Below are 16,946 nucleotides of genomic sequence, written 5' to 3'. Positions count from 1 at the left end.
GGAGTTGCAGAAAGCTTTTTTTCCAAGTTCTTATTCGAATTCCTTCTTCCAGTAGTCGACTCTCTTATGTCTAAAAGACCTTGCCTTTTTTGCAGATTTCTCCCATTTATTCGCAGCTTAGCTGTCACACTCACAGCCACCTGACTGTCCTCAAAGGACAGTCAGCCAGCCAATTACCTTTGGGTGCATTCCTATAACCAAGAAGACTAAGCACAGGGTGTTTCGGGAGCCTCCCTCGCTTCCTGCCCTGCCAGACATGTTGCCGCCAGAGGCGGGATTCACCAGTGAATCCCGTTAAAGACAAAACAAACAAAGGGACCAAACCTGGTTTGGCACGCAGAATAAATCTCAAGAAGAACCTTTCCAACAAGAAATGGTGAAAAAAGAAAACTGGGGCCATTTTGACAAAATGGGCACCCATGGGGGTGCTTTACTGCACCTGCAAATGCAGCCCGCGGTTGAAACACTCAATGGTAGGAAAAAGTAAACCACTGCCATCAGCCATTAATTGTGGAAAGGGTAACATAAAAATGTTACATGAGAAACTCAACAAAGGGGATACTAAGTAACCCCTCGAGCACCCTATTGTAAGATAGTTTGTGCTGGGTCTAGAAAGTTACAAATGTACGTAAGTCAATTTTACTTCACTGCTGTTGGAAACAGTAATTTCACCAAGAGAAGGTATTTAAACCTTTGGGACATCTGAAAGACTTCCCTGTGCCGCTGCATTGAAAGGTGCTGTGTCACAATTTAATAGGTAGATGCCTGTGGAGTTTGTCAGACTCCAAAAGAAAGTGTTAAAATCAATGAAAAATACATGAGCGAGTGGGAGAAAGGTCTTGCTCTCTCCAGGATAAAAATCAAAAGTCCTAAAGTCCAGCAGAAGAGCTGGAGGTCTCCAAGGTAGAAGGGGAATTACTGCATTTCTGAGAATTCTCCCTAACCCCAACCTATATTGTGACCAGGACAACTCTGGGGAGCTTTAGCCAAACCAGTTCAGGTAGCAGTGACAGTCTAGGCTAAATTCTTAAGAGGTGGTGAGCTTGTAAAGGGTCCACAACAATATGATATGGTAGTTTATTTCTATAACACCTATACACAATGTCTTTCAAAGTGCTTCACATCAAGGGAGGGAACAAGGGAAAAATAAAATTGCATTCTTACAGGCCAAGAACAAGAATGTGAAATTGACTATCGTACTTGGCCTGACGGCATTTCACAGTGCTGGGGACAAGTAAAGGGAGCGGAGGAGGAGAGAAACATTTGTTATCATACCAGGTCCAGGGACAATTCTAATGGAGTTAGTTTATAGAAAAAAGTAAAGGAGGGCGGGAAGAGAGGGAGAAGGGAGATTAACATCTGAGGCTGTTCCTGGTATAAGCATTGTGGAAGAACTGCCTGCCTTTGTATCCCTTGAATGGCCCTCAAGGCACCAAACCATTAAGTAGCTCCTCCCACATTTCCCCGCTCTTTTCTGAACTTGTCCAATGAAGATTTTGAAAGCAGAGAGATGGTTTTCTTTCATGGAATTATTGCAACAATTGCTCACCTAACATGGAAGCACTTGGTAACCAAAGAAAAATGTGAAGATCTCCTGTTAGAACACTTTATGCTCAAATGCAATCCTCCCCTAAATATTATAAATTTACTTCTAGAGTAGTTTATTTCACAGAACGTCAACCTCAAAAGGGAAGCACTTACAAATGTATAAAACACAGGTGCCAACCTTGAAGCTGTATTTCTGTGAGGTTTCAAGCCATCTGAAATTCAAAACTGCTATCTTCAGCCAGTGGGTCTGCATCACTGTTCTCATCTGAGGCTGCTCCTGGTATTACACAATGCAAATCACACAATGCAAATCGCAAATTACACTTAGACAGGATGTATAAAAATACAAATCTCTCCAGGTCCCCAGAGAATGATCCTTAACTTACATTGTCCAGCTCTAAGTTGTCTGAGGCCTTTTGCCCAGTAGTTCAGTTAAAGGTTCCGCAGAATCTTTGGAGCAGGAAAAATTGCAGGTAGGGATCTCTGGGGTCCAGTGAAGGGTTCTTATGAGTAAAAGTTAAACTAGCTAACAGTAGTAGTCCCATCTTTCAGAAGTCTTGCGCAAGAAATTGCAAAGCCAAAAGTGTTAGAATAAAGGTTTAAGTCCACTGACTCATAATGGGAGTATACAGTCTGGTAAGAAGCTCCAACTTACCCCCCCGTACTCAGATTCTTCCCCAGACTTGGCAGGACAAAGGAAGAGGGTCTGCGGTTGCTTTTCCCACCAAAAGTCGCAGTCCTCCATTTGCAGGGGTTGCAGGTTCTAGCTGATCTCCAGTTGGTGCCTTCACTGTTGCATGGACTCTCGATGGAAGAATGCAGCAAAACTTGATGCAGGACCCCTCTCAGGACTGGACTCTGGTCTGGTAAGCGATTTCGGATGGTGGTCACCGCAGCATGGCAATGCAAAGGAACTCTACTGCCGCGGTAGGACTTTCCCATCCATCTCGGGTGTTAGGCAGAAACCTGTGCAGTTCCCTCTGGGACCACTGCAAAAGATTTAGGACTACAGGTGTTTGGCAGTAAACCCACTTGGTAGCAGTCTGTACCACACAGATTCACTTGGTAGCTGTGGCTGAGCAGTCAGACTTCCCTCAAGAAGTTAGGCAGTATACAGAGTATTCACAATAGGTCAAGAGAACACAATAGAACAAGTAAACACTGACCAGGGCTTGGTGTAAAAGAGAATTATTTAAAACCACATCTAGAAAAACACACAGGCACCAATAGTAAGCAATTCAAAAACACGGTCACTAAAAGATATACATTCCCTTCAAAGAATATTAGACAAGTCTTATTTTCAGACAGTGGTGAGCGCTTAACGTAGATGGCACTCTAATAATTCGGTTAAAAAAGGGAGAGAAAAGCAGAGAATAAATCGAAACAGATCCCAACACTTTTTCACGAACACAACAAGAGAGGAAGGCAAAGTAACACAGTGAATTCAGAGTTAGTAGGCCGGATCCGCTTTAAGCGGATCAAAACGAAATGTGTCCAAGGTCACACGGTTGCAGTGCACAAAAGTCTTGTAATGGTTCAAAAAGGAGTTGGACCAAAGAAAGGGACCAGTTAGAGGGTCAAGGCGGCCAGCCCAGTCCAGAAGGTTAAGGGGTTATTATTACCTTGTAGCAATCTTTAGAAAGGGAGGCCTGGCGGACACGGTACCTTAAAGTGGTGAGAATACTCCAGCGGGGGCAGTTGTTCCTGGCAGCGGATGCAAGTCGGTGCTTCGTCCGGGGGAAGAGAGGATCTCATCGAGGAGGAAGACAGGAGTCTGTTGCACTGCCAGGGAAGAAACCAGCCACGGAGTTTCTCAGGTAAAAGGAGCGGTCCTTTAGTTCGCGGTACAGTGGTAAGTGGCTATCCGTTTGCCGGGGTGCTTGGCAGACCGGTCTGGGGTGCAAAGAGAAGAAGGTAAACTGGTTGTGCCCACCAGTCAGGGGAAGAAGCCTCTCCAGCTGGGAGATCTTCTCTGTCGTCGGGAAGTGGTGAGTAGGTTCCGCAGGGCTCCACTGGTGGTGTCCTGGCAGGTCGGCTCAGCTTCTCCCTCGTCGGATTCTCAGGTCCTGTGGCGACTTCTGAAGTTCCAGTCCCCAAAGCCCTGCTTTTATGCAGCAAACCCCCATTCACTCAGCCTAGCTGTCAATCAAACATGCTAAGTGGTGAGCTGGCCAGCTCACCACTTGGGCCAATCACACGAGTGCGACTTCAGTTACCAAGGTAACTCGGTCCAGGGTGCCTAAACCCCCTCCCAAACCCCCTGTGGTACCCAGACAGAGTGGCACCACTTTTGGAGGCTTCTGTGGAGAGGCCCGCCAAAAAGTGGAACAAAGGGCTCGACTTGGGTTGGAGTCACAGAAGAGAACACAAACGCCATTTTAGAATAGTCCTGGCAAAAAATACCACGCAGCGAATTAATATTAATTAAATAAACCGGCGATATGTTCGAGGCTACGAGAATTAAATAATTAAAGTTGGTAGCCTCGAACAATGGGAAAATCCCGTAGGGAAATATTCGCGGTCGAATATAAAAAGTAGTATCCACTGCCACCAGCCAAAACTCGATCAGGGGGGACGGAGACGTGCCCCCTCGACTAACAGACCCCGGGGCAATCGAATTGCCCCGACCAGTATGTCCACAATATGATGGTTTTTACTGGTTTCTGTTAATAATTTGGGACTAGTAAAGCCAATGGTGACTTTACATGCCCTGGGAGACAGTAGTCAGTCCCAGGGTATGGAGTCTATGGTGGGGTGTCACTATGACACCCCTGTGTTACTGCAACAAGGGTGCTGTGTAACACACATAGTAAAAACACATGAGACCCTATGGAGTAAAAGACCCCACAGCCCATAAAACGCATTCACAGTCAAAGGAATACCACAAATCATGTCCAAGAGTGGGAGAAAGAGTGTCACTCTTGGCAGGAGAAAAAACAAACTCCAGAAATCCAGCAAAGCTGCTGGGGGACTCACTAGGTTAGGAAATTCAGCCTAAAGAGAATTCTCCCTAACATCGGGTCCCTTTGATGCTAGGATGTCAACATTTCAGAGGTTAGTCTCGTAGGGCCAGCTGAGGATCCCCCAAGTTCCAGGTCGAAACTCGGAACAGTGACTATGGCAGCACGGTAGCCCAAAATCAGAGCTGGTCAGCCACAGGACAATCACGGGACACTTCTGAAGGCTTTGTTGCAGGGTACCGAGCAGACCTCTGGAATGGATGTTCCCGCCACTCAAAGGGTCGCAGCTCCTTCGCAGGACTGCTAGAGATCTTCAAGACAAGACTCCTCCAGGACAGCAGCAGAAGTAGGTAGCCAAACCTCCTTCCAATGGGTCTCGAGTTTCTTCGCGGGTCTCTCAGCTGGATAGGATTCTTGGCTCCTTCAGGTTTCTCCAGGATTTCTGAAGAATGGGTGCAGGGGTCCTCTTATCATAAAAGCCAATTAAGAGCTGATGCTCTCACTAGCCAATGACATGACTAGCCCACACACATCCCAGCAGTGGTCCAATCGGGACCACTGGTGGGAACACTCATGCATACCACTCGGACACACAAACCAGTTTGTGTATTGGGACCAGGCAGTCCCAGCCCACATCCTGCCAGCAAACATACACAACCCTCGCGTATCCTACCAAAAGCGTCTGCCTTCCTAGTAACAAAGTCCTAATGAGGATTTTCCTGGCCTCCCAGGCCAGGAAGAAGGCTAAAGAACAGGATGACAAAAGGACAAGCGAATAATCTTGTGGCCCGACCATGTTTGACCAGTAGCCCAGTTGGTAGCCAAACACAGTAAACGCAGTAAGGCTAAAACGAAAGTCCTCAAAAGTGGGGGCAAAGTCACGGCTGCCAACAGCTTATCCTTTTAGCACAACTATACTAACCAAAAATCCTCTGAGTTAGTCTAGGGCAAAACAAAAATGTACCTCATTGTAGTGCAGTGTAAGCTGCCTTGTACAATACTAAAAAGTTACCACAAGTGATACAAAAGTAACCAAAAGTAGTAACGCGACTAAGGGAAACAAGTTTTCCCAGTACAGACACCCTGAAAAACATTTCAGTTTCCCCATGACGTATGCGCAAAAGCCAGTGAAGTCAAGCTTAAGGCTTCACTTCACTGCACTGTAACTCGTACAGGTCTGATTAAAGAAAAAAAAGCAAAAGGTTTGGGGGTTACATAAAGCTGGAAGGAAAGGTGCAGTAAAGAGATCTTTCCTAACACCAACCCACACCAGTTACACCCCCCCCCCCCCCCAACTCCCCCCGACCACTCCCTGACCCCCACACCCCTTGAGATAGGCTGGGGACTTTGTCAAATGTGACTGAGTGTTCTTTATCTATTCTACAGGTGTATGCACTGCCGATAGTCACAGGACGACACCAGGACTTACGATACATCACAACTGAGACAGTGAGTGATACTTGTTTCTTTACAAAATGTACTTTGCACAGTTCTGGCATCCTGTTGGGATAGTCTGTCCTGCACTCTAATATTGGGCCTAAGCAAGTGCATTATACAAGGTATTTTATTGGGTTCGCTTCAGGGTGCTGGTTTGATTCTGGCAGGAGTTGCCTTACTAGGAAGAAAGCCCTCCCTACAAAAGAGATGTGCTTGTGACAAGTGTATGCATGCAGAGTCGAGGCAACAGCGCTTCGGTGAACATCCTAGCTCGAGCCCTGTAAATTAAAAGATTGCTTGCATACTGAAGACACCCAGAGCGCCTGCAGGTGAGTGCCGTGGCCTGTGACCCCCCCCCCCCCCCGGCCAGCATCCTAACTTTGTGCCTCCATTCTCCCGTGGCCCTCGCTGCTCGCTTTCCCCGGCACCTTCTCTGCCTCTCCCTCTCCCTCCCTCCACCGGAGCCTGATTGGGCAGTGCCCCAGAGCTTCCTGGTCCCCACGCCAGCAGCCCCCTGCGCGCTCACTACACCCAGAGTGCCTGGAGGTGAGTGCTGTGGTCTGTGAACCCCCCCCCTCCCCTCCCTCGGCCAGCATCCTAACTTTGGGCCTCTATTCTCCCGTGGCCCTCGCCGCTTGCTTTCCCCGGCACCTTCTCTGCCTCTCCCTCCCTCCTCCCGCCCCGCCCCCGGAGCCTGATTGGGCAGTGCCCCAGAGCTTCCTGGTCCCCACGCCAGCGGCCCCCTGCGCACTCACTACACCCAGAGCGCCTGCAGGTGAGTGCCGTGGCCTGTGACCCCCCCACCACCCTCCTGGCCAGCATCCTAACTTTGCGCCTTCATAATAGTCCCGCGGCCCTTGCCGCTTGCATTCATTACGTGAACAAACTAGACCACCAGGCCCCAGAAGCAACCCCCCAGCCACCCTGCACCCTCTTCCAAGTCTCTCACGCCTCCCGATCCACCCATTCCCACTCTCACTGGTCCTCTCGGCCTCATCACTGGTCCCACAGGGCAGGGCTCTGCCCAGCAGCCCTTGCGGGTAAGGACCCCAAGGGCGGCTCCAACAGAGGCAGCTCCAGGAGGTGTCAGCAGGGGAAGCCAGTGGCCTGCCGTCAACCAGCAACTACTAAGACCAGCAAGGTAGGAGTGGCTCGAGTCGGGGGAAGAGCGTCAGCTCTACCACTAAAACCTGACCACTTGCACTAGGTGACATTTGGATTGCATTGATAGGCCTCTCTCCCATTATACAGGACTCACAAATTTAGCAGTACCCCTGTACCCAAATTGCATTGTATGTTTAGTCTGCAGTGATTGGCCTCTCTCCCACCATACAGGTCTCTCAAACTGAGCAGGGGCTCTGCCACCTAATTGCATTGTATGACATTTAGATTGCATTGATAGGCCTCTCCAGCTATACAGGCCTCCCACCACACAGGTCTCTCAAATTTAGCAGGGCCCAGTGCCCAAATTGCACTCCGTGTTATTTAGATTGCTTGATGGGTCTCTCTCCCACTACACAGGTCCCTCAAACTTAGCAGGGCCCCAATGCACGAATTGCATTATGACGCTTAGATTGCATTGATGGGCCTCCCTCCCACCATACAGATCTCTCAATTTGAACAGGGACCCTGCCTGCAAATTGCTTTGTATGACGTTTAGATTACACTGATAGGCCTCTCTCACACTACACAGGTCTCTCAAATTATCAGGGGTTCTGTCTCAAAATTACATTGACTTTCAGATTGCATTGATAGGCTTCCCCCGCCCCCTACCATAAAGATCTCTCAAATTTAGCAGGGGCTCTGTCTCCAAATTGCACTGTATAATGTTTAGATTGCACTGATAGGAGACTCTCCCACTATACAGGTCTCTCAAATAACCTAACTGCGCTTAGTTCATTACTCTATAAAACCCAGAAACCCACCACAACCTAACTCAATTAAGTGGCATTTCAGCAGACCGTTAACACCCTAATCCCACCCCGACATTGCACCCTTAGGAAACGCACCTACCCACCGATAGAAAAGCAACACTGAGCCGGAGTACACCCCAGCGTATCCAGAGAAAGAAAAAACCGAGGTCACTGCGACAGCACAGCATAGAGGACCAGTTACCTTACCACGCCTGCACTTAAACTGGAATATGGCCCGATCCAGAAAAGGACGCCGAGAAAGAACAAGATCGTGCAACAAGAGACGGGAACACACAACACAGACGGAACCCACAAGAAGCAGCCCCATTGGAAGGAAACACGCCTAACACAGCCATAACCGTAACAAAATCTACAAAAGAAAAATCCTTATACCTACGCAACAACCACGGTACACCGAAACCTCAACCAGGAAAACTTGAAACAGGCAGATAAAAACTTCCTGAAACATGCGGAAGTAAGATGGGAGCACTCAACAAGAGAGTGGGAGGGCTCTGACCCCATTACCCCTTACATCACAAGAACAGAGGGGCAACATCTATTTCCACTACATCACGCACAATACGGCAAAGCACCAACAACCAACAATTCTACCACCCACCCAGCAATCGGACTGAATGAAGAAAGCACCACTGATCCTCATTCGAACACCATCACAGCAGAAACACCAAGACTAATCAGCCCGGTTCAATGAAGAAGCAGCCGTCGCAGTTCTTCATCCTACCGACATCAACGCGGAAACACCACGAACAGACAATAACAAACCTGAACAACAAATAACCTCAAAACAAAATCTCACACAGAAAATCCACTGCAACCAAATAAACGCAATGTCAATGTGCAAACATTCAACTGAAATATACGATCTCCTGTCAGGAGGCATAGACATCCTATTTGTAACCGAAACATGGCTAGACGACAACTACAAGATCACCCTCAACAACTGCCTGCCTGAAAACTTCAAATGCATCCAAACAAACAGAAAATCCAAAAGAGAGGGGGGAAGGGGCTAGCGATCATCCACAAGGAACATCTGGCCAGCAATTTGGAAGATACACTAAACATCGAGAAATGTGAATCCTTAATACTACGACTTTCAGTAAATCCCAAAACTAACCTGAAATTCATCCTGATACAGACCACCAACCTACGATGCGACTTTCATAGACGCTTTCACGGAAGCAATCACTATCCTAGCCATCAAATACAACCATCTGATCACCCTCAGAGACTTCAACATTTGGTTTGAGGAAGAAACCGCAACTACACAAAAATCCTTAACCGCCCAACTAGCAGCCATGAACCTACAACAACTAGTCAGAGGCAACCCACTCAGCAGGGCACACACTTGACGCAATCTTCGCCAACAAGGAACTTATCACCACGGCACCCCCAATTCATATACTTTGTAGCGACCACCTCATCATTCCATTCATAATCACGACGGCTGCTGCAAATTAAAAGCAACAAGAAAAGACCCATCATGATGGAAAGAAATTGGAGAACCATAAACTCCAACCTAACTGAGCTCCTAGAACTCAGCAAACCACAAGCATCAACCATGGAAGAAGCAGACCTAGACAAAAAAGTTGCCCTACTTCATACCTGGATCGCAACAACCATAGACGACATCGCCAAAGAAAAGCCCTTCACCCCATCACGTAAGAAAACTACAGCAAAATGGTTCACCCCACTACTCGACGCAATGGAAAGAAAAAAACGAAAACTAGAATCTGAATGGAGGACCAACACCACCGCAAACAAATTGAAATTCCTGCAACAGATCCGCTTATATAAAAAGGAAATACAAAAAGCAAAGAGGCAACATTACGACAACCGAATCTTCAGAGCACCAAACTCCCAAAAAGAACTACATAAACGAAATAAAAAACCGAACGGGCTGCAATAACACGCCAATTCCATCGATGAAACTCTGCAAGGACCTCGGAGACCACTTCAAAAACAAAATAACGTCCATCCAACACACCATAAAAAACAGACCAAGCGATCACAGCTCAAACCCCACCGACGAGGAACATGCAAACAAGCTACGAAACTTCCCAGAAATATCAGTTGAGGCTTTCGTCAAACTGGTAAACCAAAGCAACAAATCGGGCTCTCCTGAAGACCCTTGCCCCCTGGACATATACAAAACAATTCTCAAACAAGGAACCCCCATGGAATACCACAGGAACCTTGTCAACCTCTCAATCTCAACGGGTAAAGTACCACAGGCCTTCAAATAGGCGTCCGTCAAGCCGCTTCTCAAAGACACAACAGGAAACGTGGAGGATTTATCCAACTACAGACCCATCTACAACATACCCTACATAGCCAAACTGCTAGAAACGTACATCTACCAAATAACCCAAGAATTCATAGAAGAGCACGGCCTACTAGACCAGGCACAAGTTGGCTTCAGACCCATGAGAGGAACAGAATCGGCTCTCCTCTCAATATGGGACGACCTAAAAACAAACGTAGACTCGGACAACTGTGCCGCCCTGATTTTCCTTGATCTGTCTGCAACCTTCGACACTGTCAACCACGCCATCCTCATAAAGAGATTAGGACTACGGATAACAGACACTGCCCTACTATGGATCAAATCCTTCCTAACAAACAGAACAGAAACAGTATGGATGAAACCATTTAAATCCAAACCTAGAGGCTCCACGTGCAGAGTACCTCAAGGATCATCCTCCTCACCGCTTCTATTCAACATCTACATGCACCTATTAATCAAACTCATCAAAAAACACGGCCTCACATGCTACAACTACGCCGACGATACTCAAATAATCTTCAACATACAAGAATCCCAAGAAGAAAACACCACACTAGAGAATTGCCTTTGCGACATATTCAACTGGATGAACCTCAACCATCTCAAAATCAACCCAGGCAAAACAGAGATAATGATTGTATCTAAAAAAAGGAGGAGACATCAACTACATCCCCTGGCCAAGAGAGCTCGGCACCACACCAGAACCATCAACTGTAAAAAACCTAGGGGTCCTGATGGATAACAACCTCACTCTAGAGCCACAAGTAAACTCGGTAATCAAGAAATGTTTCTTCCTCCTGCGAGCAGCAAAAGGATCCTACCGTTCCTGTCGTTCGCCAACAAAACACTTACCATCATCGCTTTGATCATGTCCAGAGTAGACTATGCCAATAGCCTATACCTGGGCATGCCCGAACGACTTCTAAAAAAAAAAACTGCAACGCATACAAAATGCAGCATTCAGACTCCTCAAGCTACCCAGAAGAGAACACATCACACCTGCGCTAAAAATACTACACTGGCTACCACTAAAACACGATTAAAGTTCAAGTCCATGTGCATCACGCACAGAGCAATACACAAACAAGGCGCACAATTCTTAAGCGACAAACTACACCTACATCAACCGACAACAACACTAAGATCAAGCACCGACATACGCCTGGAACCAAAACCCTACAACAGAAAAAAACTCAGAGGATCCTTTTTCTCACCAGGCTCACAAAACCTGGAACGACCTACCTAAGAATATACGGAACACAACGAACAACCTAGCATTCAGGAAACTCCTAAAATCATGGCTCTTCACAGCGTCACCACAACAGAGATGCACTAGAATGCAGAGACATTATTACAACGGTGAAAATAACTCCGACCTCGGCCACTCTCAAACTGGACAAACACTCGAACCAAAGAACCAACCACCCGACAGAGCTTAAGACATCATGGAAAATAGCCACTAAAGGAGGCTCCAGAGACTGATCACATACTTGGACCCAGACCAAAGCCTCAAGTGACTCACCCACTCTTACGTACCGGATGGACCATACCCAGACCGGCAAACGCATTTAGATAAAATTGTGAATGTTGGCACAGCCTCGCTTGAATGAATTGTCTGGGTTGGCCTGCGTCGCATCTGGATGGGACCTTGAATGTTAGCATGCCCGCTCCTGGGTGAAGCCTGAGTGTTGGCATGGCCGCACCTACACTGAACGTGAAGACTAGCACAGGCCACACTTAGAATTGTGGACAATTGGACTGCGTCTCATCTAGATGGGATTGATTGAAGGACAGCATGCCCGCGCCTGGATGAAACTTGAATGCTAGCAGGTGCCACACTTAGAATTGTGAACACCAGCCTGAGTAGCATCCAGATTATGTATGAATGCTAGCATGCCCACACCTGGACAGATTTCTAGACACCAGCCTGCGCCGCACCTAGAAGGGTCTATGAATGTTGGCATGCCCACATGCGAAGGCCAACAAGTGCCACACTTAGACGAAACTGTGAATGTTAGCATGCTAAAAGTCTTGTAACCCACTAACCAATATAAGCTCTAATTCTACATACCCATCTCACTCAAACTCACACAACAATCTCTCGCACAACAAGCCGCACGCACTTCACAACACTGCAACACCACAAGCCGGAGCAACAGCACACGCGGACTGACACCAATCCAATACACGCACCAAAGCTCAGCACCCGGTGTACACAGAGTTGAAGCTGCCAACAGACCACGACTCCTCTCACTATCCTACTCCTTCTTCACTCTACTAACCAATCCTCCCCCCTCCACACCCCCCCCCCCCCTTATCACTTACAGATCTGTCGGAGCGCCCGGGGACCAATTCCGTTGGTGACGGTGCGCAGTACAAATACCTTTTAACATTATATTTAGGAAGTACAGACCTAGTTGAGAGCCAGACGTTAGCTGTACAAAGATGAAAAAGATTTGCAAGATGCAGTGCATCATTGCTGTGACCTAGGCTGAAGTGGAGAAGCTAGTATTTTATTTTTTGGTGGGTGCTTTTTCATGAGAACGTCAGCACCTTTCTAGGTTACCTCTGTTGTGAGAGATTAAAGCTCGAGTCCGAACCTTCAAGTGTACACATATGGTAATGGCAGACAACTGGGAATACCCTGCTTTACAGGCAGACTGGTGATGACACTTAATTACTTTTGGTCTAGATATTAATGTTTTTTTCTCTTCCTCAGATGGCCGCCCTCCTGCATGGGGAGTTCAGTAGTTTGGTTGAGAAATGTTTCATCATTGATTGCCGCTATCCGTACGAATACAGTGGAGGACACATACAGGTGAGGGGGAGATGCAAACTGGTCTCATTGACTGCTTTCTGGGGTTGTTTTTCTTCCAGCAGGAGAACTGTAGTGGTAATTGGAGGACGTATTCTAGTACATTAGGATGTGGTGGGTTGAGTAGGTGTTAGGACAGTTTTTCTGATGTGCAACTGAGGGCTTAGTAAAACCATTCAACTGAGACAGTACAAGACTGCGCTCTTATTACAAGGCTGTACCATCTGAGTTTATGGTAGCGTAGACGGAGCTGCCAGGCTTATTTTAGGAGGGAGAGAGTGCTGTAGAAATCAGTATAATGGAATTGTAATAGAAATGGTCCAAATCCAAAAGTGGGGGGGCGTTGTTGCGTGTTTGGTAGCATGCAAGTCCTTGCAGGAGCTCCGTTCGCATGCTGAAGAACCTGCCATAGTTTTTCCAGAAAACATGTTCGGTTAGCCACCAAATCGTGCTGAAAGGGATATAAAGAGGGTTGGCATACTCTGGCCAAAAATTGGACATTGCCCAGGCACTGCAGAGATATTTGAAGTCCACGATTGGCCTGTGCCGGCTGCGTGTGAGGTGACATGGTGGCCACGTGGGCACCTCCTGCAGCGGCGGGCTTGATTGCTTCCAGAGGATGTCGTGGATGAACCGCAGAGGCCCATAGCAAGGACCGAAGAGACATAGGCAGTCCCGAACGGGGCCCGCCACCCAACTGACTATTGCAGAGCTGGCGTTTGATGCCTGCGCTCTGAGACAAGGTGAGGCACACACAGATCCCGGCCCGTAGACTGATCCGGCACACCCAAGGGGGGTGACACAAGTCCTGGTGTTCGCCCCGGTCCTGTGCCTCCTGCATCAGTGTGGGGAAAGAGTGCCGACCTGAACCGGTCTAACACTGCTGGAATGGGCGGCGAGAAGGGCTGGTGGTGGCACCGATGTAGCACCCGCTCATATGCAGTGAACTCGGACCACAGGAGCCCACGGAGGACATCACCGTCTGAAGAACCAGCATTAATGTACTAAGCGGCTGTCACCACGACCCCACGCACAACCCAGCAGTGGGTTATACTGGGTGTATTCTAATCATAGACTTTAACAACTTTTGTATACAGACACTGCATGTGCCCGCCATGATACGCAGGCCACTGAGAAAGTAGGTGAAGGCGGCCGCTGAGTTTTTATTTTCAAGTTTGTTTATTGGCATTTATCATAAAAACAGTAACACTTGGCAGGTCAATCATGCCATGCAATGCAAACTCTTTGGAATAGTATATTAATGAACAAAGGTGAGGGGGGAGGAAGAGGAAGAGGGAAAGGAAAAGGAAAGAACAAGAAAAAAAAAAGGGGTAAGAAGGGGAGGGGGAAAGGGGAGAGAGAGGGGGTAAGAGGAGAAGAAAGAACTTCTGAACAGTAAACAATAACCTGATAACATTAACATCAACTGTCTCCTTATCCAGTCTTCATCATCCATTTACCGAGTATGCAGTAGGGGGTGCTATAGGGAAGGGGGGAGGATTCTTGGGTGCAGCAATTTCCTTAGGTGTTTAGGGGCCTCCCTCATGGGTTTCTAGGTTTCTGCAGTTCTGCATTTCCAGTTAGTGTCTGCTCATGGGGGTTTATCCTCTGAGGGGTAGATTGTTCTAACTATCTCCCTCCATGCTTCTAGGGTGGAGCTGGACTCTTCCTTGGATCTGGCAACGCTATCTTCCCACGCCCTAGTTTCTGCGTTAATCCATCTGATAAGCTCGCTGTGCCAGGCATCCTGTCTGGGCCCCGCCGACGTTTTCCAGGACATGGCGATATGTCTTTTGGCCAGGAGGCACAATAGGTCCATTAATTTCACCCGATGTTCAAGTTTGGCCGGTCTGGGGTACGTACCTAAAAGGCAATCTTCGGGAGTCCATCTGTAATTGGAGGTTCCTGCCTTCTCGTACGTCAACTTGACTTTTGCCCATAGGGATTGCACTGTGTTGCACTCCCAGAACATATGTATGAGATCAGCCCTGTCCGCTTTGCACCACGGGCAGTTGGGGCTTGCCTTCTTGTTAAATGTCGCAAGCCTGTGTGGAGTGAGGTATGTCCGGTGCAGGACCTTTAGTTGTATAAAACGGAATCTGTGGTTCCTTGATACGGCCTTAGGAAATGCTAGCGCCCTGCTCCATTCTCCCTCCGAGAGTTCTCTGCCAGTGTCTGTTTCCCATTTACTTTTCAGGGTCTCTCTGTTTGGATTGGGGTTATCGTTGAGATGTCCGTATATTTGGGAGACCAGTTTATGTCCCTCGCCTAGGTTATATAATAGAGTAATGAGGGGGATCGGGTTCGGGTTCTTCTGGCCAGGTGTCACATTTGTGTCTTGCTATTACACGTATCTTCCGATACCACAAGTATTGACTAGTGAGTATCCCGTCCATGTTCTGTAGTGTGCTGATCTCTTTAAAGGAGCCTTCTTCGTATAGATCTCCCCACGTGTAAACTCCCTTCATCTCCCAGACCCTGAGGTGTAACAAGTCTGTGTCTGACCTGCACAGTTCCCAAATCATTGGCATTTCTGGGGAGTACAGGTGTGTTAGGTTTCTTAGTGATTTCGTTCTTTGCCAAATTTGTTTCCCCAGGGTGGCTATAAAGGATGTGTCGCTCATTTGGTGTTGTGGCGCCCAAATAAGTTCTTTCAGTTGCAGTGGAGAGATCAGGGACTGTAGCAGGGGAGTTTCAGATGACACAAAGCTGAGTTGAGCTGCTAGATAATATTTTTTGAAATGCGGGTGTTGGATTCCACCCTGAGCATATTGTAGGCCTAGCGTGGAGTGTGCTATTCTATGCCTGCCCTGCCCCCAAATGAATTCTTGACCCTAATAGGCGGAAGAACGGGCTCTTGATGTAATACTGCACATTTTGGAACCTATACAGGAGCCTAGAGAGGACAATCATTTTGGTTATCGAAATTCTCCCCATTGCCGACAGTGGGAGTTTTTCCCAGAAGGCCATTGATCTGCGCAGTGCGGGTATTGCTGCATTTGTGTTATGCTCGTGCATCAGTTGGGGAGTGTGCATAATCTGGATGCCCAAATAGTGGAACTTGGTGGTCTGCCACTGTATTTCTAGTGTTGGGAGCTCCTCCGAGCATCTGTCTTTAAGGCCTGCTAGTGGGAATAGATAGGCCTTTGCCTTGTTGAATTTTATGCCTGAGACTTTGGAAAAGTTGTCAAGAACCTCCAGCATAGTTGGGACATTGAGATGCGGGTCTCTGACGTACAGAAGTACATCGTCCGCGTAAAGTGAAATTATGTGGTCTGTCTCCCCTAGCCTTATTCCGGCATCAAAAAATTGTTCACGAAAATAAATAGCTATGGGTTCTAGCCCCAATATATAAAGCATGGGGGATAGCGGACAGCCTTGCCGGGTACCTCTGCATATCTCCCAAACTTCTGACGCGTGTCTCCCAGTTTTTACCCATGCCCTTGGTTCAGTGTAGAGTATTCGGATCCACCTGATAAATCGTGGGCCAAACCCAAATTCTTTCAGGACCGCTAATAGCCACTCCCAAAATATGGAATCGAATGCCTTGATGGCGTCTAGTGATAACAGGGCGTAGGGTTCAGTGCTCGCATCTGTGCAATGATGTGTTGAAGTCTGCGTAGGTTCATGGTCGTGTTCCGGCCTGGGACAAACCCACATTGATCCGAGTGTACAATATCCCCTATCTGTCTGGACAGTCTCTGGGCTAGGATTGTGGTTAGCAATTTAACATCATGATTGAGCATAGCCAGCGGGCGATATGAGTTGCATTGCTCCGCCGGCTTGTTTGGCATAAGGACTGGGATTACTAGGGTTTCCCTCATGCCATCAGGTAAGATGCCTCGTTCGTATATTTCCTGGAAGACCTCATGTAAGAGTTGTATCAGGGAGGAACTATATGTTTTATAAAATTCTGAGGGTAACCCATCGCTCCCGGGAGCCTTGGCCGTAGCTTGTGCTTTAATCGC

General features: G+C 47.7%; 1 protein-coding gene across 5 annotated transcripts in view; it reads left to right on the top strand.

Moving 5' to 3' along the window:
* The window catches only part of CDC25C (cell division cycle 25C), a 553,873-nt gene that overhangs the window by 439,906 nt on the left and 97,021 nt on the right, over window positions 1-16,946 (top strand). For all 5 annotated transcript variants that reach the window (XM_069651569.1, XM_069651568.1, XM_069651571.1 and 2 more), the window contains 2 exons: window positions 5,895-5,957; window positions 12,883-12,981. In XM_069651569.1, coding sequence (XP_069507670.1) covers window positions 5,895-5,957; window positions 12,883-12,981 — 162 coding nt within the window. The remainder of the gene's footprint in view (window positions 1-5,894; window positions 5,958-12,882; window positions 12,982-16,946) is intronic.

This window comes from Ambystoma mexicanum, chromosome 3p (assembly GCF_040938575.1).
Source record: "Ambystoma mexicanum isolate Mex_15411 chromosome 3p, UKY_AmexF1_1, whole genome shotgun sequence".
NCBI classification, from domain to species: domain Eukaryota; kingdom Metazoa; phylum Chordata; class Amphibia; order Caudata; family Ambystomatidae; genus Ambystoma; species Ambystoma mexicanum.
This window is presented reverse-complemented; position numbering and strand designations above follow the sequence as displayed.